Source organism: Diplodia seriata (genome assembly GCF_021436955.1).
Source record: "Diplodia seriata strain FDS-637 chromosome Unknown scaffold_9, whole genome shotgun sequence".
NCBI classification, from domain to species: Eukaryota; Fungi; Ascomycota; class Dothideomycetes; order Botryosphaeriales; family Botryosphaeriaceae; genus Diplodia; species Diplodia seriata.
The window spans coordinates 309,073-333,405 of NW_027117316.1; the positions used below are offsets into that span (position 1 = coordinate 309,073).

General features: G+C 59.1%; 8 protein-coding genes across 8 annotated transcripts; 4 read left to right on the forward strand and 4 right to left on the reverse strand.

Moving 5' to 3' along the window:
* Positions 1-2,466: 2,466 nt before the first annotated feature.
* On the reverse strand, positions 2,467-3,756 carry SLS55_008516 (uncharacterized protein; the record flags this gene model as incomplete). Its single annotated transcript, XM_066779924.1, has 3 exons — positions 2,467-3,360; positions 3,416-3,429; positions 3,483-3,756. The coding sequence occupies 3 exons, from the start codon at positions 3,754-3,756 to the stop codon at positions 2,467-2,469; spliced, it is 1,182 nt and encodes a 393-aa protein (XP_066629153.1).
* Positions 3,757-4,932: 1,176 nt separating this feature from the next.
* On the forward strand, positions 4,933-6,373 carry SLS55_008517 (uncharacterized protein; the record flags this gene model as incomplete). The annotated part of the gene is made up of 5 exons (XM_066779925.1): positions 4,933-5,259; positions 5,319-5,426; positions 5,488-5,947; positions 6,025-6,252; positions 6,366-6,373. 5 exons carry the CDS (start codon positions 4,933-4,935, stop codon positions 6,371-6,373), a joined length of 1,131 nt encoding a protein of 376 aa, XP_066629154.1.
* A 1,240-nt stretch (positions 6,374-7,613) lies between these two features.
* Positions 7,614-8,872, reverse strand: SLS55_008518 (uncharacterized protein; the record flags this gene model as incomplete). Its single annotated transcript, XM_066779926.1, is given in 3 exon segments — positions 7,614-7,862; positions 7,947-8,433; positions 8,448-8,872. 3 exon segments carry the CDS (start codon positions 8,870-8,872, stop codon positions 7,614-7,616), a joined length of 1,161 nt encoding a protein of 386 aa, XP_066629155.1.
* Positions 8,873-10,388: 1,516 nt separating this feature from the next.
* Positions 10,389-11,288, reverse strand: SLS55_008519 (uncharacterized protein; the record flags this gene model as incomplete). Its single annotated transcript, XM_066779927.1, has 1 exon — positions 10,389-11,288. One exon carries the CDS (start codon positions 11,286-11,288, stop codon positions 10,389-10,391), a length of 900 nt encoding a protein of 299 aa, XP_066629156.1.
* Positions 11,289-11,745: 457 nt separating this feature from the next.
* SLS55_008520 (uncharacterized protein) lies at positions 11,746-13,086 on the forward strand (the record flags this gene model as incomplete). Its single annotated transcript, XM_066779928.1, has 2 exons — positions 11,746-11,750; positions 12,243-13,086. The coding sequence occupies 2 exons, from the start codon at positions 11,746-11,748 to the stop codon at positions 13,084-13,086; spliced, it is 849 nt and encodes a 282-aa protein (XP_066629157.1).
* Positions 13,087-13,914: 828 nt separating this feature from the next.
* Positions 13,915-15,207, forward strand: SLS55_008521 (uncharacterized protein; the record flags this gene model as incomplete). The annotated part of the gene is made up of 1 exon (XM_066779929.1): positions 13,915-15,207. The coding sequence occupies one exon, from the start codon at positions 13,915-13,917 to the stop codon at positions 15,205-15,207; it is 1,293 nt and encodes a 430-aa protein (XP_066629158.1).
* Positions 15,208-15,957: 750 nt separating this feature from the next.
* Positions 15,958-16,442, forward strand: SLS55_008522 (uncharacterized protein; the record flags this gene model as incomplete). The annotated part of the gene is made up of 1 exon (XM_066779930.1): positions 15,958-16,442. A coding segment is annotated over one exon (485 nt), but the record flags the coding sequence as incomplete, so codon positions are not given.
* Positions 16,443-20,732: 4,290 nt separating this feature from the next.
* Positions 20,733-22,487, reverse strand: SLS55_008523 (uncharacterized protein; the record flags this gene model as incomplete). Its single annotated transcript, XM_066779931.1, has 3 exons — positions 20,733-21,681; positions 22,454-22,461; positions 22,482-22,487. The coding sequence occupies 3 exons, from the start codon at positions 22,485-22,487 to the stop codon at positions 20,733-20,735; spliced, it is 963 nt and encodes a 320-aa protein (XP_066629160.1).
* Positions 22,488-24,333: the final 1,846 nt, after the last annotated feature.

The following is a 24,333-nucleotide window of genomic DNA, read 5'->3' on the forward strand; positions in this document are numbered from 1 at the left end:
ATAGGCCAGCCAGACAAGGACGCAGTGGCTGCACCAATCGAGCCAATGACGTAGTCCGAGCATACGTCAGTCCTTAGCGCCGGCCATACAAGACTTGATGTAACTACGGTCAGTTCGCTCTTGCATTATTCTAACCGCAAGCACTTTGAGGCATACATTCGCGTATGCAGCAACGGCAGGGATCCGACCTACGGCTGGACTGCATGTCTAGCAAGACCCTGACTTCGGGGGCCCCAAAGGCCTTGGCTAAGTAACGAGCATTCATGCCATGTGCAAGGCTAATCCTCGGCAGATTTCCGGTGCTTTCGGCAGGCCCACCACCTCCATGCTTTTTCTCTCTCTTATCACATCACCTTTCTTCATCTCGGGCCTTCATATTACCCGTGTTTCCTTCTTTTCCCGCTTCTTCGTCTGACAAAGTAGCTGATAGGATAGTCTCAAGGTGCCGAACCTTTCCTCGTCCGGAGCTGTCTGTCGAGGGGAAGAATTTTCTTTCGTCCCAGTCTGTTTCTACAAGTTTCCGAATTTGCCCAGCGCCAATATCCTATTCCACAATTCGTCGGAGTAGCTTCACCACCCTACTTCATGGCGTCCTCCCCCAACTTCGGCGATGATAAAGCTCTAGTCGTACCGGCCCAAAGTGTCAAGATCGTCAAGACGTTTCTAGAAGAGCATCGGATCCTGGACAAGAGACGGAAAATTGCGCCGTATACTCCAGACAGCACCCGTGCTAGACCTTCCGAGCGAGACCAGAGATTCGACACTGGGAAGTGGTTCGTAATACCATTTCTATCCCGTACTCCCAACACCACATCCGTCAACGAATCAGACACTCCCACCCTCGCGACGCACCTCGGAGACCTCACCCAAGCCCTCACATCCCGGCTCCCTCCGGACGCACTCAAAGCCATCTCCACAATCACCCTCCCAACATCGGGCCCGCAAGCCGGATCGCCACCAGCCAGCCCCCAACCGCACAACAACCCCCTCCGCGCCGCCTTCCACTCCGCCCTGTCCGCCCTGCCCGCCGCCGCCGCCGAAACGCTCTCGAGGCTCTCCCTCACCCCCGCCCAACTCGCCGCCGACCTCCCGGGCACCTACTCCATCTACCCACCCCTCCTCCTACTACCCGCCCACACCTTCCACCGACCGTCCTGGACCGCCTTCCTCGCCGCCACCACCACCCACATCGACAGCCCCCTCTCCCACACCAACCCAACGCTCCAGCACCTCCTCGCGCACGTCGCCCAGCGCCTCTCCGTCACGCACATCGCGCTCAACGCGCCGATCGCTTCGCACAACGCCGCCACGACGGCCCCCCACCCAGCAACAGGCGCCGTCGCCGCCATCGCCGACAACGAAAAAATCGCAGACGAAAAAAACATCCTCCGCTCCCCCACCTCCCTCACACCCCTCCACGGCGCCTTCGGCCCGTCCCCCTCCTCCTCCTCCCTCCCTCCCTCCCCGACCGACTTCGCCGCCGCCTTCTGGGCCACCTCGCGCCAGAACGGCATCGCGCAGACGTGGGCGCCGCTGCACACCATGTTCAGCCGCGGCAACGTCAAGGAGAAGGCGCGAATTCTTTCGATGGGGACGGTCGGCGTCGCCGCGGGCTGCGCCGCCGTCGACCTCTACGCGGGGATCGGGTATTTCGCGTTTCCGTACCGCCGGGCGGGCGTGCGGACGGTGGTGGGGTGGGAGATCAACGGGTGGAGCGTGGAGGGGTTGCGGAGGGGGGCGGGGTTGAATGGGTGGGGGGTGAGGGTGGTTGTTCCTGGTGGTGGTGGTGGTGGTGGGGAGGAGGGAGATGGGGGGGCGTTGGAGGAGGAGGAGGAGGAGGAACGGGATTTCGTCGTCTTTTGCGAGGACAATGCGCACGCGGCGCGCAGGGTGGAGGGGATGAGGCGGAGGCTGCCGCCCGTGAGGCATGTGAATGCCGGGCTGCTGCCGACGTCGAGGGGGGCCTGGGAGACGGCGGTGAGGGTGTTGGAGCCGCGGTTGGGCGGGTGGGTGCATTTGCATGAGAATTTTGGGGAGCGCGAGGTGCGGGAGAGGGCGGAGGAGGTGGTTGGGGAGGTGCGCAGGATTTGGGGGAAGGTGAGGGCGGAGAGATGCGGGGGCGGTTTGGAGGTGGGTGCGGATGTCGGGGATGTGGTGAGGCTCGAGCATGTGGAAAGGGTCAAGACGTATGCGCCGGGTGTGTTGCACTGTGTCTTGGACATTTGGATAGCACCGACAGGGACCAAGCCGAGGGCTTGATCAGTATGAGGAAGCACTTCAACTTGACTACCAGGTGCCCTCTGGCCGGTAAGCGGATAGCCGGTATGGATCAGATATTGACAAAGCTAACCCAGACAGGATTGGGACGGGTCACTTTCGGAACCAGACACGACTTTCAGATCACAAGCGCTGATTTATTTTTTCAAGTAACGGGCCAATTGGTTGAATTTTCTACTCATCTCTCTCTCATGCCGAGATGGTCCTGTTCTGGATCCACTGGTGGACCACGCCGGCAATGTCGTGGCTGTTCAGCTCCAAGAAACCAAAGTGGCCGTTGCCATGGATGCCAATCTCGCCCAGCTTGATCCACTCGGGGGTTCCACCAGCCTGCTCCAAGTAGTCGATGATGCAGTGGTCGTAGGTCATGTGCGGGCTGGCCTCGCCGGTCAGGGCGACGTACGGCACGGACGCGATCTTGGGCAGCTGGCGGGCGGGCTCGGCCTGCATGAGGCAGCTGCGCTTGGCGAGCGTGTCCTCGCCGACCGAGGTGGTGTTGAGCTCGTCGGAGCTCGCAATGGCGGGCACGTAGTCGATGTGGGTGTTGGTCAGGCCCCAGGGGCGGGCGTCGGTGCGGCCGACGGCCGAGGTGGTGTTGCCGGTGTAGCTCTGGAAGGGGATGGTGGTGGGGTCGAGGTTGATGTTTCCGGCGACCAGGTCCGGGCAGTCGTTGGACAGCAGGATGGGGTGCAGGGCCCCGATGGAGTGCGAGACGAGGTACGAGCTGCCGATCAGCTCGAGCAGGGCGCAGCCCGAGGCGCGCATCGACAGCTCCTGGGCCGTCAGGTTGGTCGTCAGCGGCAGGATGCTGGCCTGGAAGGCGTCGAAGTAGGGGTCGCCCCTCAGGCCGGTGCCGGGCCACTGCGTGTGGTTCTGCGACTGCGGATACGCGTTGGAGATCTCAGGCGCGGTGAAGCCCTTCTGGCTAATCTCGACCGTCGAGCCCCAGCGCATGGGGAAGTGGTCGAGATCTTCCTCGGTTGCGCGGCCGACCGAGGTCTGGTCTAGGAGGTAGACCTGATATCCCTGGTCCAGGAAGTACGAGGCGAAGCCCTTGCGGCCATCGGGCGTGTTGAGCCATGTCTGTGTAAGAAACGGGGTGAGCATGGACGAAGGTCAGTTGGCGGGTGAAACTTACGGTTCCGGTGGCACCTGTCTGGGTTAGCACAACAGCCGCAACGGGAATTGATGGTGCGGAAACTCACCTCCGCCGTGGAAAAAGACCATGGGCTTCGGCTGCTTCACGCCAGCCGCCGGCGTGAGCTTCTCGACGTAGATTTGGTCGTACGTCAGGTTGCCCGAGGCCGTGTTTACGTACCTGCCGCCGACGTAGAAGACGTCGCGGTAGTGCAGGCTCTCGTTGGACTTGCAGCTCGGGGCAATGGCATTGACGCCCACGCACGAGCTGTTGGAGCTGGCGGCCAGGGCGCCGTCCAGAAGCACGGCTCCCGACAGCAGCGTGGGAATCAAACGAACCATTGCTGTGTGGATTAAATATTAAGCAGGCGGTACTGAAATGGCAGGCGGGAAGCAGGGTGGGCAGAGGCTGCGAGCATAGGGAGACGGCGACGTTATTTAGCGAAGAGACGGACGATAGACGCATAGATCCGCCGACCGCCACGCCCACAATCGGCAAGCAGATAGGCCTATAGGGGGCGGGCGGCGGTCCGGGCGGGGCAGATTCTCCGGGCTCGCTTGCCTGTGTGCTCGCTGCGAGCAGGCGAATTCCGCGTCACCGCGGCATCGCGACAGTGCGTGTGTTGGTGTTGAGGCCGAACCAAGCACGCAAGGCTCTGCACCGCCGTTTCACGCGCGTCGAGGCAGCGTCAAACACGAAACCTGCTGGTGCTTTTCCTAGCTCCGACTTTGCCGTGGCGGCGACGCAGGAACGGCAGGTACGAGAGCAGGCCCAGGATAAGGCCCAACGGCCGAAGCCCCCGCCCTAGCTCCTTCCCGCGCCGCAACAAACAGCTGGCAGGTGGCAGGTGGCAGGGCTGCCAATCTCGCTTCGGATCTTGCCATAGGTCGAACCACCGCCGCCCCGCCGCCTATCCCTGCGATCTCTCGATATTAACACCAACTGCCTGCCGACCGCTCGAGATTCCGGCCTCTACCCGACGCTGTGCTGCGCCGCTCCCGGCTCGACGCTACCAGGCGGCACACTGGCTGAATCCGTCGCCGTCCACCATGCACCTCAGAGCCTGGAGATGCCGACCCGGCCGTATCGCCCTCGTGTGGCCACGCGTACGGAAGCCACTGCCGTGTTCTGTTACCATGGTGTCGGTCGGACCCTGCCCGTCCGATCGCCCTTTGCGAATATCCCCCACTCGCTATTGCACGTTCAGGCAGTCCGCCATGGGCATCCTGCGCTCTTGTGGAGAACAGGAAGCTAGGAGGTCCTGGTGCTCACGAGTCTCGCGCATCCTTGCGAGTCGCTGCTTAGCAGCCATTAACCTGACTATTTCGCAACACCCGGTCACACAGAAAAAGCATGGCCGTCCTCCGCGCATTAAACGCTTTTGTGGAGCTGGCCACACCTGCGAAAAATAGATATACCCATAGCCCAATGCCACTTCTGCTCTTCTGCTTTCTTTTGGGCACTCTTGCACGCTCGCGGTAGATCGCCTTCTCTACCCGCTGCTGCGGCCCTCAATCATGTCTTACCACCATCTACCGCACCGATCGACCTCGAGCTCGGCCCTCATCGGCTCTCCGCCGGCTACCGAGAACGACTTTTGGATCGTCAAGGGCATGCTTCGGGCCGTCCATCTGGACGGCAAGCTCGACGCCGAAAAGGGCTATAGCCTTCTACCCAAACGCCCGGACGACTACCAGTATGAGGAGAAAAGAGCAGCCATCATTGCCGGCATGTCTGTCTGCATCTTCGTCATGGTCTCGGTGACGGTTGCTCGCCTGGCCGTACGGCTCTTTCGAACTGGTGTGCGCTGGGGTGCCGATGACTGGATGTTGATTCCCGGTGCAGTGCGTCTACACTTCATCAAAACACCCTCGCCGATCGGCTCACTAACGACAAGCAACAGATCATGGCAATTGCGTATCCCGCCATCCAGATCGCCATGGTTGTTCACGGCGGAGGCGGAAAACACAGCTGGGACGTCACCTACGCCGAGTACAACGACTTCAACTGGGTACGCCATCCCATCAGCCAAAACCCCTACTTTCCCTCATCGCTAACTCCAACCCTACCAGCTCGGCGTGGTCTGCAAAATCCTCTTCTTCACCTCCGTCGGCATCATCAAAATCAGCATCACGCTTTTCAACCGCCGCCTAACAAGCATGACGTCGCGCATCTGGCGCTACTTCAATGACTTCTTCCTCTTCCTCCTAACCGCCTACACGCTCCTCGCCCTGTTCTGGACGTGCTTCCAGTGCAACCCGCCGGCGGCCATGTGGGACAAAGTCTACTCGGGCAAGCTGGCGACGATGCCGACGTGCTGGAGCACCAAGGTCATCTCCAACGTGCTCAGCATCATGCACGTCGTCATGGACTTCTGCCTGCTGACGACGCCCATCATCGTGCTGTGGAAGGTCAAGCTGCCCACGGGCACCAAGATCCGGCTCTACGTCGTCTTCTCCATGGGCGCCGTGTCGGCCATCGGCAGCGTGCTGCGGCAGCTCGCGCAGGAGAAGATCTCGTTGGACGTGACTTGTGAGTTCCTCCTCCTCCTCCCCCCGTCTTCCCCATGCCACCCTCTCCTCCTCCTCCTAACAAAAACTTTCAACCAGGGGGCTACACCGGCATCCTCACCTGGACCCTCGTCGACCTCACCTTCGGCCTGCTGACGGCCTCGCTCCCCGTCCTCGTCGGCCTGCTGCCGTCGTCCTGGCGCTCCATGTCCGGCAACCGCTCGCGCTCCCACTCGCGCCCGTACGGCGGCGGCTCCGCCATCGATGGCGCGGGCCGCGGCTACCAGCTGTCCGGCACGACTGCCGCCGGTACCACCATGCAGAGTCGTACGGCCACGGGTGGCAGTGGCAGCACGGGAAGCAAAGGCGGCGGCCGTGCTAGTGATGAGGGTGGCATTTTGGTGGAGGAGGAGTTTGAGTTGACGTTTCACAATGTCAAGCCGAATAAGGTGTTTGACGAGGAGGGCGGTGGTGGTGTGGAGGTGGGGCGGGGGAAGAGATGAGGGGGAGGGAGAAGAAGGGAGGGTTGGAAACGGGGCTCCTGTTTCGTTCTTTCCTTTTACCGATTTTTATTTTTTTCTCTTTTCACGAACGGAACGACAAACACACACATAAAGAAAACGTACTGCGCTTCGTGGTGGTGGTTGTCGCCAGACCTACGACCGAGCGGGCTGGTTCCCTTGCGGGCATCGGGAAGGAAACGGTCTCTCCAAAGAGATCTCTCCACCCCCTCCGGCGTCACCACCCAGGCGCATCGCCGCCTTCAGACTGCAAAACAGCAGCAGAAGCAGCGGTCGCCCGGCTCGAACCATCGGCAATGCCTGAAGCGACTTGGGAAAAACAAAAGGCAACAAAGTATCTTTCCACCTACCGACGACCGACCATCGGTCGATGGGACGGGACGGGACGTTTTTGACGCCACCCACCACCATTAATTACCGGCGACAGCAAAACGGGCGACCGGTTCGCGGGTGTGGCTTCCGGCCGTCGCAACGCCACAGAACCCTACATGTAGATACTCCTCCGATAACGGTCGGAATTAAATGCCCCGGCCAAAAATCCGTTGGCCATTCGATGTCCCGACCTTTTCTTTATCATTATACATACATACATATATATATATATATACCTGTAGATGCAGGTGCGTTTCGTTTCGAATGATGCAGCCTTACGCACGTGGAGCACGCATGCACACGCACGCACGCACGCACGCACACTCTCTCGGCGAAAAAAAAAAAAAAAAGGATCGCCATCCCCGTCTGTTTTCCCGCTCTGCCGTTCAAGGAAACGGCGGCAAGCCTGACGATCGGCTGCACGAGACGGACAGGGATTTGGGTGGGAGGGAGTCCAGGAACAGGCATGCCGAGCTCCGGGCGGGCATGATGGCCCGGGGTGGGTGGAGCAAGGCTGAGGAAATGAAACGTAAGGCGGGCGCGATGACGGAACGAGCACTTCGGCGCGTCGTACTCGTACGGGGCGCGGCTGTTGACTTATGTTTCGACGGTGGTAGTAGATGGATTCGTAGATGGGGGGAGAAATGTAGAGTGAAAGATGACGCGTCCTACTGCTGCACGCACGTAAATGTGAGGAGTGATACAAAGAGAACGGAGGGTCAGTAGGAAAGAAAGGCAAGAGTATAATACACATGTACTTAAAGAATCCATTTTCCCCCGGATCTACCCCAGTCTTTATTCTTGCTCCGAATCCGACTCTGGCGGCTTCTGACCGTATGTGTAGTAAAACTTCAAATAAACCCGATACTCCTGCCTCAGGAACTCGGCCCTGACTTCGTCCAACAGCGCCTCGATCTCATCGTTGTCGTAGCCCAGGACGCGCGTGAAAACGGGCACCGCCGTGGGTGCGATGCCTTCGAGCACGACGAGTAGCATGCGTTTGCCCAGGTCCAGCTGGGTTTCGTCCCACGTACCGATGGGTATCTGGGACCGAGTCAGACAAACGAAAGGGGAAAGGAAACAAAACCAACCGCCGCTCCCGCCAACCATCGAGGTCTAGGTACTCACCTTGCACAGCTTCTGCACGACATTCTGGAAGCCCGCCTCTTGCATGCGGTCCTTCTGCTCGGCGGCGATGCGGAAGTTCTTGCCGATCTTCTTGGACGCGAACTCGATCTGGCTGGCGAAGTGCTTGGTGCGCGAGCCCTCGAAGCCGGGGTCGTCGGACCAGAACATGGCCGAGTCCTCCTGGTGCTCGACCCAGCCGCCGGGCCGGAGGTGGTCGAACGACTGGCGCCACAGCTGCGCCCAGTCGGTGATGGCCGGGTACAGGTAGCGCGCGTGCACGAAGTCGAACGCGTTCTTCTCAAACGGCCACTCCTCCTCGGCGTCGGCCACCATGAATTTGCAGTTGGGCGATGTCCTGTAATACGCGGCGAGGGGCACCATCAGAAACTCGTTGCCGGCCGCTTTTCTATTTCTCTTCTTCACGACGGAGAACAAGGAGACGGAGAGAGTTGGAAAGGACGGAGAGTGTGGAATAGGCTGCTTGACACTAGGAATGGAGACAGAAGGTCGAGAAATTGGTAATACCAGCTAGGCTGCACGTGCTTGATATCAAAAGCCAGGACCTGGGCGTCGGGATGCGTGTCGGCGAAGTCCAAGGCCCAGATGCCGGTGCCGGTGCCGATGTCCAGGACGAGCTCTAGGTCGTTCTGGACGAGCGGGGCGGCGTACAGGGCGCCGTCGAGGGTCTGCACGAAGGTGTGGCCCCAGAAGTCCAGCCGCTCGGGCTCGCGCTCGTCGTCCGGCAGCAGGTAGGAGTCGGCGGCGGCGGACGAGCCCGACGACGAGCCGGACGAGGACGACTTGGTGGAGTCGCGCGACGAGTAATGCGGCAGGTCCTGGTATCGCGCCGTCTCCCCCCACGAGTCGACGACGCCCAGGGCACGCTCCCACCGGCCCTTGGTGGAGGAGGTGTCGTCGGCGGCCATTGCGCGATTGTGGCGGTATGGACGGGGCCCCGGTTCTCTGGAGCGGGCGAGGCGCAGAGCAGCGCGGCACAGAGGCAGGGCGGTGCGGGCAGGCAGCGGACAGGGCCTTGTTGGAGAGCTGCAATTTGATGGTGTTCTGGAGTCGCGCGTGGGAGCCGCCCCACGCAGCGCTGCTGCTCCGGCGGCACCGCGTGGCTATCCCTGCACCTGCGCCCGCGGGTCGTGGCCGGTCTGGTGCCGCCGGGTCGCACAAACACCCTGCCAGCAGTGGCCACCTTCAGCCGCCCGCAGCTCGGGTGCGGGGTCAGACACGTGAAGGGTTTTGCTGCTTCATGCGTACGCAGCCCTCCCCCGCGCCGCGACGTTTGCACTACGCTGGAGAGATTTTGGGCGGGCGCGAAGGACGCGAACGGGAGCTGCCAGGCACCAGGAGCTTGTAGCTAAAAAAGATATACAGGGAAGGATCGATCTAGTAGGTCCTGCCCCGCCAGACTAAGCAGCCACGCCTTCTTTCTCGCTCTCGCTTAGCTTTGCACCCGCCGTCCGCGTCCCGCTCCACGAGTCATCTGTTCGCAGCTGCAGCCCTCTGGTTTGTCTGGCGCGCCTCTGCTGATCTGTCTTACATTCTCTCCTTCATCCCGCCGTGCAGCTGCCAGCCCTCAGCAAGTCCTTCCGACCCCTCTTCTCTAGCCCACGCTTGTCGGCGTCAGCACTCGACAATGTCGCACAACCTTGTGGAACAATCACATGTCATCAAGCAACCAGGATGCTCCCTCTCGGCCACTCTGATCGCTCTCTCGAGGTCGTCGAAGCCTTCCGAGCTAGCCAAACGGTAGCCTTTGGTCCACTTCATTATTATTCACGGAGCCATTGTTGTAGCTACCGTAGCGCGACGGAAAACGCCACTCAAGACAACGGCCCGCTGCGCCACCTCGGAACATACTCCCTCTTCAAGCTATGTCGAGCAAATTGATTGTCCGGGACACAGAGCCTCGCAGTAACAAGTACGCATCGGCCGAACCAGTACGTGCGACCGCAATCGTCAAACATTCAGCCTCTCTACTCGGAACCACCAGGCGAGAAACATCCGACTGATGGCAAGCTGGACCACGATTAGTCGCATCCGCGCACGTTGGGCAAGCAAGACAGGAGCAGTACAAAAGGTGAATTCTCGGCTTCTTCCGTTGCATCGAGCAAATGCCGCTAGGTCTCTTGCACCACGCTTGTTCTTGCATACGCGTCCTGAGCACTCAGTAGCCATGCCCTGGGAATATCCTCGCTTGACTGGTTAAGCTGTTTCCCGGCCATGGCGCCAATTCGTGACACCTTTAACCAGACTCCATCGAGCCAAGGTCGGCTGACCTGCATCGACGAGCCTCAACCCTGTCCTCTAACGTCACCCTCGACGCCCCACTGCTACTGATTCAAGCGCATCAACTTCGGATGAACCTCAAACGCTCATGAAAATGAAAGGGAAAATAAAGCAGGCCAACCCCCTGAAAACTTGCGCATCCATTCATTCATCCGTATCCGCGGCAATCGAACTGGTGCCGCCCCCACCGATCTCGCTGACGATCTGGGTTCCCACCACGTCGCCGGCGTCATTGACGTAGATGGCGCTGAAGGCCTCCAATCCGGGGAAGGGGTGGTACTCGTACATCCGCTCCGTCACCTTCTGGCCCTCGAACTCGGTCTCGTGCTCGCGCCCGGTGAAGCTCATGTCGCGATCGTAGCTGCCGACCGTCTTCTCGCTGAGGACGTTTCCGTCGTTGTCGAGGCTCTGGTCGATGATGGCGCCGTTCTGCGCCAACTTGCGGTTCGTATGCGTGTTGCCGCTATAGTCGTTGACCGAGTAAAGGATGTTGTTCTCCAGCTGGAACGATTCGAGGTCCTCGCGGGACTGGAGATTGCTGCTGGTGCTTGAGCTACTGCTGCTCGACGAGGAATCGCCGCTCAAGCTGTCGGTGAGGTCGCCGGTGATCTCGCTCAAGCCATTGCCGAGCGTTGCCAGGATGGGGTTGAGGTCGAGCGAGTCGAGGATGCTCTCGATCATGGCCACGAGGTTGGCCAAACGCGCCTCGAGAATTACTTTTGCCGTTACATTCTGGATGGTCAGGGAGACGCGGTCGACGGAGGCATCGACGCCGGCGTTAAAGTCGAGCAGCGACAGCACCTGCGCTGCCAGGTTGACTTTGGCCGTCAGGTTCAGCACCTCGATGTCGATTTCGCCTACGTGCACCGACGCGTTGAGGAAGACGTCGGGCGGCGGGACGTCGACGGATGTGTTCGCCTTCGTGTTGGCTGTCTCGTAGACAGCCGAGTCGGCGTCACCCGTGTCGGTGAGGGAGTAGCCGACGTAGCCATCCTGCGCGAGCGCCCCGAGAGTAAACGAGAGGAAGAGGAGAGAGAATTTCATGGTGGGCGGGCTATGGGAGTCAAGCTGGAGCAAAGCGAAGGAAGAAAAGAGCGACGAGATCTAGGGCGCACAGATACGGCTTCAAGCTTAGCTGCACGCACTGTTGACCTGATGTCTGCTGTCAGGAGTCACGGCTGCAGGAAAAGACGGCACAGCAGGACAGGCCGACGGGGAAACAACAGAAGAAAACAGTCCAGACGCGGTTCTGACCGGTGGCGGGATGCGGGACGGGCTGCATGGTGGCCTATAAGCGTGATGGTTATGCTTAATCGGCGGCATCTGCGCAAAGCCGAACCGGGCAACGCATGGCCGTTGAGCCGGAGCGGTGGGCAAACCGGTGGGTCGATGCCGGGGAAGCTCGCGTCGAGCATCCCATTGGCCAGGTTTGTTCGATTCAGTTGTTCGAGACGACGGCAATCCGCCCGGTGCCTTGGACGGGAAATTGCACGTGGCTTACATGACGTCCGAAGTGAAACAACCCAAGCTCCGCAATTGCCTATTTCGCCCTCTCCGCCAATCTCATCCTCACGCTGACCATCACCATCATGCGCCACATCCAACCCTTGTCTATAGTCCAGCCTATGCGGGGGATGGGCCCGCCGTCATGCAGCTCACCGGCTGGCTTGTTCACCGAGCCTGGCAGCTGCGCTTTTTTCTTAATGGCATGATCTGGGCCATCGCGATCGATGGACGACGGGCGGACCCGCGCTTTTTCTCCTCACGCCTCCGCTCTCTCCTTCCGGCGCGTTGCTTCCTTGCTTCGCTTGCTGCTGCTCCGCTAGCACACGGCGAGATATCGAGCATCCCCCCTTTACTTTCCTTGACAGTTTTCAACCCTCCTTTCATTGCTGCGCGCCGTCCCCTCCGCTACCATTGTGTCTGGAAAAGAACAAAAGGGAACATCAATACAGAAAGAGCATAAGGAATAATGCAGCCGACTTCGCTCCTCCTCAGCGCCCTAGGGCTCTTCGCCCTCGGCGCCGCGCAAACCACATCCGGGACCAGCGCGTCGGCCGCGCCCTCCATCACCACCGCAACGCCAACCTCGACTTTCCCCACGTCCACGCCGGGAACGAACTCGACCACGGGCGGCGGCAGCGGATCCAGCTCGTCCAGCGCGGGCAACTCGACGGTGCCGGACGTCTACCTCAACGTGCCGCAGCTGTCGGTGGGGCGGATCGAGCTGGACGTGGACCGGCTGCGGGCGGACATCAACCTCAACGCGAACGTGGCGCAGCTGGTGCAGATCAACGCGGGCGTGGCCGTGTCGGTGGAGAAGGTCAACATCACCATCGCCGACGTCGAGGCGGAGCTGGAGCTGGTCGTGCGGCTGGGCCACCTCGTCGACATCGTCAACCGCGTCTTCTCCAGCCTCGACCTGAACCCGCTGCTCATCACCGCCATCAACAACGTCACCAGCATCGTCGACACGGTCGTCGGCGCCGTCGACGGCCTACTAGGGAGCGTCACCCAGGGCGGCAACACGCTGAACTTCCTGATCGACAACCTGGGCAACATCGTCCAGGAGGTGGCGGGCGCCGGCGGCGACGCCGTCAGCTCCATCGTCGGCAACTACCAGCAGAACATGACGCAGGTGGGCGACGTGACGAATCTGGCGAACGGCCTCGTGCAGAAGACGTTTGAGTACTCGCCGCTGAACAAGCTGGTGGATATCGTCTTCAATACTGCCGGCCAGGTCGTGCAGGCGACGGTGCAGAGCAGCTCGTCTTCGTCGTCGTCGTCGAAGAGCAGTACCGCGGCGGCGACGGGGACGCCTGCGGCGAAGAGGAGGCTGTGAGCGGGGGACGGGGTGAGAAATGCGCGTGGGAAGACGGATGGGTGTGGGTGAATGGGCCTCTTTTGCCCTCATGGGGGATTGTTAATGCTTTAATCATGCGATTACGTTTTGTTCACGCTTCGAATTTACACGGGAAAACTTCTTTGCGACTACTGAGATATCCGCGCCAAGGGGCCACGAGTGCGCGACGCTAACGGGAGGATCCGCGGTCGACATAAAGATTTGGTGCGGGAACCAGGACACTGGCGTTGCATTGGTTGCCGATGAACTTCCCGTTTCAGGCATGGCGCTGGTGCTGTGCTGGTCGCTGCTGTCCCGCCCACCATGACTGACGAAGATGTCTATGGATCGCTGCTCGGTACCCAAGGAATCATGTCCAGCACTGTGAGCTTCACGGTCCTCTGTCTCCCGGATTGGAGGCGTGCAGCCCATTGTAACGTCGTCCAATGTGTGGTTAGGCTTTAACTTTGTGAGTGATTATACGGGTTGCTAGTTCTCAGGCAAAGATCATTGTACACTTCGCTCAGACAGTACGTCTAGTCTCGGCTGACCGCTTTTCTCCTGTTCCAGATAACCTTCAGTGGGTTTGCATCAATCAGAGAGCAGCATGCACGCTTGCCACACGTCGTGTCACCACACTTTGCCGCAACGGTATAAGCAGAGGCATGAGAAAGTTTTTATAGCCTTGCGGTCAAGTAGTGCAGAAAACTTGATTCCCCACATATAAGTGCGCCCTTCCTCGACCGACGTTACTCGCAGCAAGGCTCTCGAGGCCCAGGAATCCCTGCTCTCTCACAACATATACCCACCGGGAGCCCTCCGACCAACATGCCGCTCTTCCAGCCAGCCCTCCACGCCCCGGCCGCCGACTCGCCCACGGTCGAGGGCCAGACCATCATCATCACCGGCTCCAACTCGGGCATCGGGCTCGAGACGGCACGGCAGCTGCTGCTGCGCGGCGCCGCAACCCTCATCCTCGCCGTGCGCAACATCCACAAGGGCGAGCTGGCAAAGGCCTCGCTGCTGTCCGACCCGGCCGTCCGCCAGCGCGCCTACCCGGCCGCGCCGCACGTCGCCGTCATGGAGCTGGACATGGCCGACTACGGCAGCGTCGCGCACTTTGCCGCCGCCGTGCAGGCGACGCTGCCGGAGCTTCACATGCTGCTGCTGAACGCGGGCTGCGGCGGGAACCACGATGCCAACACCAGTACCACCACCATCATGGCGGGCGTCACCACTGACCGCAGCAGCACCGACAGCAACGGCAGCGGCAGCGGCTCCGCCTCTTCCTCGTCGACAGCGTCCGACCGCCCCCACTGCCGACACCACCACCACCCCCAACACGAGCGCACCCTGCAGGTCAACTACCTCTCCAACGTCCTCCTCCTCCTCTCCCTCCTGCCCCTCCTGCGTGCCTCGGCCGCCCTCGCGCGCCGCCCCTCGCGCGTCACCTGGACCGGCAGCCGCGCCCACGCCCTTACCGCCCGCACTACCATCGCCCATCTGGCCGCAACCGACTTGTTTTCTTCCCGTTCCTCATCTCCGTCGACGGCGTCTTCGTCGTCGTCGTCGTCTTCTCCTCCTTCTCCATCATGCTCCTTTTCCTCTTCCACCTCCAATCCATCCGGTTTCCCCCCGATGCCGCCGCCGCCGCCGCCCGGCCATGTCGACAACACCGCCACCGCCACCACCACCACCACCAACAGCAACAACAACACGCTCCTCGGCCGCCTCGACGACGCCGCCGCCGCCTCGCGCTGGCACTTTTCGCCGCTGACGCGGTACGCCGACAGCAAGTTGCTCGCGGTGATGTTTCTGTACGAGATGCGGCGGCGGCTGGGGGTGCGGCTGGACTCCTCCTCCCCTTCCTCCTCTTCCTCCGACGATTCGAGCGACGAACACGGCGGCGGCGAGGTCGTCGTCAACATGTTTTGCCCGGGCATGGTGGACACGCGCATCGGCGACGCGCTGCCGTGGTACCTGCGGTGGCCGCTGGACGCGGTCAAGGCGCTGCGGGCGCGCAGCGTGGAGCAGGCCGGGTGGGTGGCGGTGAACGCTGCCGTCGTTGTCGGCGTCGAGTCGCACGGCAGGTTTTTGGGCGATATGGAGGTTTTTGGGTGAGTTGTCTTGCCCGGCCCCTGCAGCGTGTGTGAGATTTGTTGGCGCACCTCCCCCTCCATCCCTACCTTGTCTTTGTTGGTGGTGGAAAAGGAGATTTTTGCTGACTGTTTGGTTGGTGGGAAAGGGAAACGGAGTTTATTAGGAGTAAGGAGGGGAGGAGGGTGCAGGCGATGCTGTGGGAGGAGACGGTGGCGGAGATGTCGAAGTTGGTGGAGGTGCCGGGGTGGATGAGGAGGGCGAGGGGCGGGGAGGAGGGGGAGGGGGACGGTGGGGAGAAACTTGCGATGCAGGCTGACATGTCCGACAGGTAACGAGCATGGCGTCTCGGGAAGTATGTTGCCCGGGGAATGCTTGGTGACACTTTTTCGATATTGTCTGGGATGTACGAAGTTTTGATTGTTAGCCTTTCTCGCACATCACGCATTCGAGAAACGATTCACATGTCCGTCTCACGGCCTTGAGAAGTGGCTGACATGCGCAATCAATGCAACGGCCTATGGGACTTCGGCTCGGCCTTTACCCCACACTGCCCTCCCGCTTTCAGCTGATTGCAGCCGGCATTGCCAATGCAACGCCACGTAGATCCTTGCTCGTCTCTCATCATCTCTTAAGCCTCCATGGCTCACCGGCGGCAAGGCTGATGTTCAGCCTTGCCAGAAGCCACTCATTAAGTTAGCTGACACCCTGTAGGATTGTGACCCCAGCTTGAGAAATTAACCCCCAACAACAAGCACTGCTCATCCAGCCGCCATGGTGGAGCCCGCAAGCGCCATCTTAGCAATAGTCCATGTCGCACTGACGACAAGCAGAGAGCTTGCAGAAGCCATAGGGACCATGAGGAACAGCAACACTGAAGTCACCCGAGTCCATTCCAGTTTGACAATCCACACGACCTTGCTCAGACAGTTCCACTCGGCCATAAACAAAGCAGATTCAATGGGGGCGAAAATGGCACGGCAAGACAACGTGGGAAGCAACATGGCACACGAAAACGAGCTCGTGATCGGAGAGATGAACGAACTGGTCAAAGACCTCAGTTTCGCCGGCAGCGAGGGTGGCGGGGTCAATCCCTGGAACAGGTTCCTCTTCCGCTGGCGATGGTACCTGTACAAGTCGAAAATGACGGCGCTGCGGCAGGAGCTCGATTCCATAAAGACGGCCATGACGCTCTTCGTCTGCATGGTGGAGCTCGAGGAGAAGATGCGGGACCCCGCGGAGCAACCCAATGAGCCTCGGTTCGATGCACTCACTGCAATGGCCCTCCCCTCTTCCAAGGCTGTATGACTGACACCCCCAGCAGCAGAATCCTCGAGGAACAGATCCGCGCTCTCCGCGGCCTGTTGAAGCTGCAGAACCAAGAGATCCAAAAGACGCGGCAACGGCTCGATCACGCGCAGCAGAGAAACGCGCCGGCGTTGACCGTCGGCAGGCAGATCTGGGATCTCTCGGGCGAACAGCACAGGAGGTGGGGACGGGTGCGGCGGCAGCGGCGGATGGAACGGCTGAGGCCGTCGTCGGCCCAACCGAGCGACGATGATTCAGAGAACTCTTCTACGCCTCAATCTCCGCCTTCTCCGGCGCCGCCGCCGCCACCGCGAGCTCCGCATCAAGCTGTTGCTCCGCCGAGGACCGAGACGCCTGGGAGGATACGGAGCCCGAGCATTCGAGAGGTCCGAATGCCGACGCCGCGGGACTTGGACGCCATGTCATCGACGGGGACGGTAGATGACGATGGTCTGGAAGGAAATGAAGTAAGCAAATACCCCGTAAAGATAATTTTCAGACGATCTGTGCTAATCGACAGTACAGTCTCAGAGCAAATGGTTTCGGGATCACCTGAGACCTCGGGAAGCTGGTTTCCAACAAGAGCAGGTCTATCATGATTACGGCCCTGAGGATGCTCCGCGGACAAGGGAATTCTTCCGAGATGCGAGAAGAGGCGAGGGGAGCAAGAATCATTAGCGTCTGTACCGCAGCTGGAAGTGGCTGAAATCCAAGACGAAGAAAGAGGTATTTTGCTTGTCTTTGCGGGCTCATGTATCATGAACATCTTTTCTAAATACTTCATAGTTTGGTACAGTGCCGTCGTCAGTGTTCGGTTTGGGACGGAAGCTCAAAGGTGTTCACCAGATCCTTCGTTTGTCAGCAACCCTTCTCAGTGTAGGTTTTCCCCGAATTGAAGGCCAACGATTGGCTGGCATCAAGTATCAAGTAACGACGACCAAGTCTCCCTGAAAGCTTCATTTGAGCAATAAAATCCAAGAACTCCTACCTACGACCTTCAACAAGCCTGGTAATTCTCGAGAGCTTGCGGACAAATTAAAGGGGCAACAGTGATAAAGCCACAGTCCCCGACTGAAGCATGACACCAGACACCCCAACTATACCCTCCAGCAGCACGCAGTCCAAGCAACGGCTCCCACAAAAGTCGCCATCCTCGGCGCCACGGGCGATACAGACATCTTCCATCGTCAACGGCCTCCTCGAATCCACGAGTACAACCTTCGTACGCCCCCCCCCCCCCCCCCCCCCCCCCCCCCCCCGCCGCCGCACGCCCACCCTCTAATCTTCTCTTCCCCTCCGCCACGAAAGGCCGTAGATAGCAACCTTGACCGCTCTGACTACCATCTGAAAGATGATAAATTACAGCCCTTACCCGCCTACTCCGTCGTCGCCAAGCCGAAAACGGCAACGCTCCGAAACCGCGGCGTGATTACTATCGTTCCCTCCGACGCCGACGCCGACGCCGACGGACAAGCTGCGACACGAGCCCTCGGCGGCATTGACGTTGTCGTCGCAGCCGTTGGGCCGGATGGCCTACGCTCCCAGATACCCGCTCACGACAGCGGCCAAAGCGGCGGGGGCGGCGGGGGCGGCGGCGGCGGCGTGGCGGGGGGGGGGGGGGGGGGGGGGGGGGGGGGGGGGGGGGGGGGGGGGGGGGGGGGGGGGTTCCTCTGCGCTGACTTGCGGATGGAAGCTTGATGGACCGGAGCTACTGGCGAGGATCGCGGATGCTAAAGAGACACTCGCTAATGGTCCTGGAAATGCGCTCACTGTGTTCAGGCTGCATGTTCTCCAGTACTATTATTCCACGGGAGTCCGTGGAGACACCACACCAGAGTATGCGTAGTATTTAAGCTACTTGGATGAAGGAAGCTGTACCCGTGTACCCGGATTTGGAGAGAACCTCTCTGAAAGAATTTTTCCAGCGAAGTCTCGATGGGAAGGCTCTAAAGCCTTATACAGATCGCAGATAAACTTAGAACGCATACTCCCGAGAAGTAAAGTCCAATTCATACCCATACGTGAGCTTCTTCGACTGCATATCTCATGTGGATGACCCAACTAACAAGGCGCGAGACCACGGAAGATCCAATCACCAAAACAACGCCTATTAGAGCACCCCATTGGCCTACGTGCCGAAAACTTTCCCCACCCGGATCTTGAGTCCACAACATCCATTCGACATACACAATGAAAGCCAAGAGTGTGATAGGACTCATGAGGGTTGCGAATAAAGAGACATACCAGAAAACGACGGAAACAAGTGCTCGCCACATTCCTTGCAAGAACGAGTCTTTGGTGATTCTTTTATTCCAGGCTTGTCTCCAGAGAGCGAGGAACTTGCGTTCTTTTATGAGCCCGATGAGTTCAGGACCCAATCCCCACTGAGCGTTCGTGAGGAAATTGGTTTGAGTCGCCAAGAGTAGACATATGTTGCAAATACAAGAGCTGGCGACAATAGGATAGATCGCCACAAAGGCCCACCACGCTGCTGGTGCAGCGACAGCGACGCTTTCGCCAACGCTTATATCATCCGGATCTCGTAGGGGCCACTTGAACTCGAGACAAGGGTACAGACATATGTCTGGGAACCGTAATGATAGGTTGTTGTAGACATATTGCTCTCCAACGACCCTGTTCCAGCGGTACAAGTCCCCTTCTGGCTGATTATACGGGTATGTGTAAGACCTTTGGTTGTTGAAGGGCAATGTATCAGCGGAGCCTGGGGGGCAAAAGCGCAACTGAGGGAAGTTCCAGACCATTGCATAATCAACATAGATGAGAGCAGATATCAGGCCGCTCAGGAGTAGACAGCTCCAAAGTCTAATAAGCACCCTTTTCTCTCTAGTCGTGTTGTGGAGCGTCGATGACCAAGTCTGCATGGGAAGCATAACAAGAAAGGCCGCTCCTACTATTGCTAGAACGGCATCCCCGTCATTATCCCAGACCATTGGAATGACTGGTAACCAGGTTTCTTTGGTGACTTCGTTGTACAACTTTCCGTCTGTCGGGTGATTGGCAAAGGCTGGCCCGTCAACCTGCACAAACCCCAGATTTCTGTTTGTGAAGAAACCCTCCGGGGTCAGATCATGACGGACAATGGCGAGTACTATGGCGTGAACTGCTGCCGCTGAACTGAAAGTCATAACCAAGCCAAGGGCAGCGTTTGTGAGCCAAGTTGTCTTCCTTCCAAACAAAGCAAGCAGGATGAGTGCGTAATAGATATAACGTTGGGTTGGTGCATAACCGCCACTGGGAGGGTATGAGCATGCAATCCATTGAGTGTCATAGTAGGGGAAATTTTCGACAATCCGTTCATGATCGTTATAGGAATGAGTTGGTAGGAACTCTGACTCGTCCGGGTCGAGCCAAAACGGAGGCTGCTTTGTCATGATGTTGGTGACAGTAATTGGTGAAGTCAGGTCGGATGTTGCCAGATTTTGTCGAGAGATACGAGGTCGCCAAAGCTAAATAGGTGGAATGACGCGAGGCTGAGTGGCACAAGTACGTCGTTGAACAATATGCAAAGTACAAGGATGGTACCGACAAAGTATTGACACGTTAGCTGCAGCCTTGCTAATTGTTGGCAACATCACCAACAACTGGCTGTATCCACCCGAGAGGCCGCCCCAGCCACCCAAAGCGGCCGAAAAGCGGTTCACTGATCACAGCTAGCCTTGCTGTGCATAATTGATGTTTTATTGAGTAATGTAGTCTCTTCCTCCTTCATTGTTCTTCATTTCACCGAAGACTGAATCCCCTTAAAAAGAAACAAGGTCAAACTCACGTAAATATTCTTTCCCCTCAACATGATCACATTTCTCACTGTGCATAGCCAGCATATGCAGTTGAGCGACGCACAAGACAACACGATGGTATCTTCTTTCTCTCTCACTCTTTCTATTCCATCAAGAGGGCTATCCCCAATTTAAAGGGAGCAGGGTTCAGTATCATTTCAATCGTTTGCCAAATCTCAAAAACATGACCGACAGCACCCGTACCCCAGGTCAAAGCGAACCGGCGGCGCGTTCCCACGTCCCAGACAGAGCCTCGAAACAAAACAAAACAAAACCAAAAACAAAAAACAGCATTCGGATATCCACGTCCGCAGCACACACATAATCATAAGACCCACCCACAACTCCAGCCTCAACTAACAAACAACATCCACCATGACCAACAACACCAACGAGCCCAACACCCCCTCCCTCCCCTCCCATCCCTCCCCCTCACGGTCACGGTCACGGCGCCTCATGCACCTGCTGCCCCTCGCTATTCTTATGCACGGGCGTCCCATCAATCTGCGGGACATCCTCACCCCACCGCTGGTGCCCCTGTTGCTGCTGCTGCTGCTGGTGCGGCATGACCGGAGGAGGAGGAGGCGACGGGGTATACAGCGGCACGGGGCTCATGGGCGGCGAATACGGGCCGGGGGTGCCGGCGCCAGACACGCTCGACACGCTCTGCTGCGAGTATTCGTACTTGACGTCTGATCCTCCTGATCCCCCGCCGCTCGCGTGGTTGCCACCACCACCATAAAAGCTCGCCGGCGTGTTGCCGGGCTGCTGCTGCTGCTGTTGTTGTTGCATCTGCGGCACGCCGGACATGTGCGGGGGAGGGGGCTTGTAGTCGTTGGGGCCGCCGGGGGGGCCGCCGGCGTACGGCATGGGGGGAGGAGGCTGGTGGTTATGTTGTTGAGGTGGTGGCGGGGGAGGGCCGGACTGCTGCTGCTGCTGCTGCTGCTGATGCGCGGGCTGGAAGGCGGCGGCGGCGGCGGCGGCGGCGTTGCGCTTGTCGCGGCGGCGCTTGAAGAGGAGGCAGATGACGACGCCGCCGAGGATGGCGAGGCCGCCGAGGCCGCCGACGACGCCGCCGACGATGGCGCCGATGGAGACCTTCTTCGAGGTGTCGTCGTCGCCGTCGTCGCTGCCGGACGAGGACGAGGACGAGGACGTCGAGGTGCCGCTGCTCAGGCCGGCGGAGAGGACTTGGGTTTGGGTGACGAAGACGGTGGGCAGGCTGAACTCGGGGATGGAGGTGAGGTAGGAGCTGATGTCGAAGGTGTCCTGGCCGCTGTATGTGTACTCGACGGTGCCGGTGAAGGCCGAGACGTCGCAGCCGTAGCCGGCGAGGGTGGTGGTGATGTAGTCGTACTTCCAGTCGACACAGTATGGGGCCGAGGCGTCGGTACTGCATTGGGCATCGAGTTAGGGATTGTGCGTAAGGGGGGACTGAATGGTGTCGGGGAATTCATACCATTTAGCTACCGCTTGGTCCAGCAAACAATCCGCTGCCGTGCAGGTGGAAAGTTGTGCACTCGGAACACAGGACGTGTAAAGGTAACACGAATCAAGACTGGCCGGATCGCAACATCCTGCAACGTCCAGTAAGGTGTTTGTGGCGCAAACATATGTCCCGGCGCAGGTCAGGGCGCTCTCTATGAGGTGAATCAGCAAGATCATCTCCATTCCAGTTTCACGGAAGACTTACCGGGATCTCCGTTCACAAAGCCACAAGTCTGGTCATAATCGACATAGCGTTTTAGCAGCTCAATTGCTGCCTCATCAACTCGTGCTGCCCCGGTGATTCTTGGGCTGAAGCCGTCGACTGGGTCAGGAGACACTGTTGCAGTAGGGCCGGGAATCGCATGGCGACTGGCCAGCACTGCTGCTGGAGCCAGAATTGCGCCAATGTATCGAGAGGCAGGCATAATAGAGGGCTCGAAAGCGATATGTTCGCAAACAGAGTAGAATGAAGTCCAACCAGCAACAAATGTTCACTGCACGAGAAGGAGACGTGAGGGAGAAGGGCAGAGCCGAGAGCGGACCGCCCTTATCCACGTTAAAGTATCTCGCTCCAGGTAGCACGAGGCTGAATCTCCACGCTCGGCATCAGGATCCTTCGCCTGGACGGGCTGGCTGGCGTCGGGTTGAAGGCGCCGAAGGCGGAATTCCACTCTCACCCGCTCCGCTCCACTGGACACCAATCACCTGCATCCGCGGTCGCCGCCAGCCCAGGAAGCTCACCGCAGCTCGTACTAATCTCTCGAGGCCAGCCCCTTTGCAGCATGGTCGCACAACGGCAAGCTCAAGGCACCAGTGGCTGCGCCAGGTTGATGCAGAACAAACAGACTGTCGGGTGACGGCAGACCCTGCACAACGGAGAGCCGTATCGGGATGGCGTGGCCGAGTCAGGAACATCTCCGCAACTGTTTTAAGCGACGTCCTGTCAGGGTCCCGAGTGGCATGGAGTTGGAAAGCCAAGCAGTGGCGCCTGCGCGGGCGGCCCGCTAATTAATGCCAAGGAGCGGCTGAAAGGCATGATCGAGCCGGATTGGGGAGTCAGAAACGAATGAAGTTAAAATTGGAAGGCTTCCATTCCAGTTGGGTGGTCTTGTTTTGGTGCTAATGAGGCTTGACTTATGGTTGCGCGGTCCCTTGGGGTGGGGTGTCTGCCCAAGTCCAGGTCAATACAACTACAAAGCGTGTGTTCTGGACTTGTTTTCCCATCCTCGCCCGCACTCAGGATCAGAAGCTTCGAGCCATGCGATTCCAAGACTCGCATTCGGCTCGCCATTCGACTCACCATACTGCTCACCGGTTCCCGAACAGAACAGGCGCAGGCGCTGGGACGAATTCTGCCTTGCCAGCGCAGCCACGTTGTGCTAGCGTCCTGTAACCGCCAGACCCAGCATCCGCCGCCTTACCGCTTTGGAGGCAGACCTGACCGTTGATCCGGCGTTAGCCGTCAAGTGGTGCCCTGTATGGCAACCACAACTGACAGCTTTATGTTGATGAACACTGACGCGTGCCGCAATCGTTGCTGGCTCTTTTTGTATCGTCTTGAGGGATGCATGGCGGCAAGACGTATGCTTAAGATCTACTGCCGAGTCAGCACCTTCTCCGCGCTGGGTGATCCGCCTTTGGGGGCCAGCAGATCATGCCTCTATGGGTAATTCTGCCCGCCACTCAGGACGCAGCCAAGTAAACTCGCAAGGCTGCCATGCTTCGGCAACTCCCCTGCAAAAGCCGGCGGGCGATCCGTCTGCCCGAGTTTGCAGCGAGGCTCTCAATCGCCGGCGTTTGAGATGAGTCTTTCTGGCGGAGACGTCAATAGCCGACGTCTGGCCACCCAAATTGCCGAGAGCGTCGGATACGATCGCTTTCTGGCTTGAGGCCTCATCCGACAGTCGTAGAAGTCGTTCCTTCTGGTACTCGGCGAGATTGCCAATTGCCCCCCACTGAAGTTGACAGTCTTGACACTGGCAGTACCCGGGTCTGGCCTTATCTCTCGTCATGGCTTCCTGACACTGGTAGTGCATTGTTGCAGTCGACAATATGATTCTTTGGTATATCCGTTCTAACGCCAGGTCCAATTGATGAACATGTAAAGTTCCGCCACGTATGCTTCCCCGCAGTCGTTTCGGTCTCTTCCCACAAGACACGGCATACACAATGTTGTACAAAGAAGGCCCATCCGAGGGCTGGCCGATCGATTCCTTTACTTCCGTTTGTGCGGGCCGACGAGCTTGGGGTACATACGCGACAAGTGATAGTTGATGGCGTTCTTCTTCTGAGTCGCGGGTCTCTGCATTCCAACATGTTAGCATGCCGCTTGCGGAAGATGGGGATGTTGCGACCAACCGGGCTGTCCATGCAGGCTCTCAGTTGCGTTTCAAGGGCCGCACAGCCGCCAACATTGTATCCTGAAGATGCCCAGCAGCCTGAAACTCGCCAGTCAGTCATTGATGTTCATGCTTCACCCATCTTAAGGTGTAAGCGGCCTCTGAGAGCTCGCGCGCAACGTCAAGCTCCAGTGTCTTTTGCAGTCACCGGTTTCATT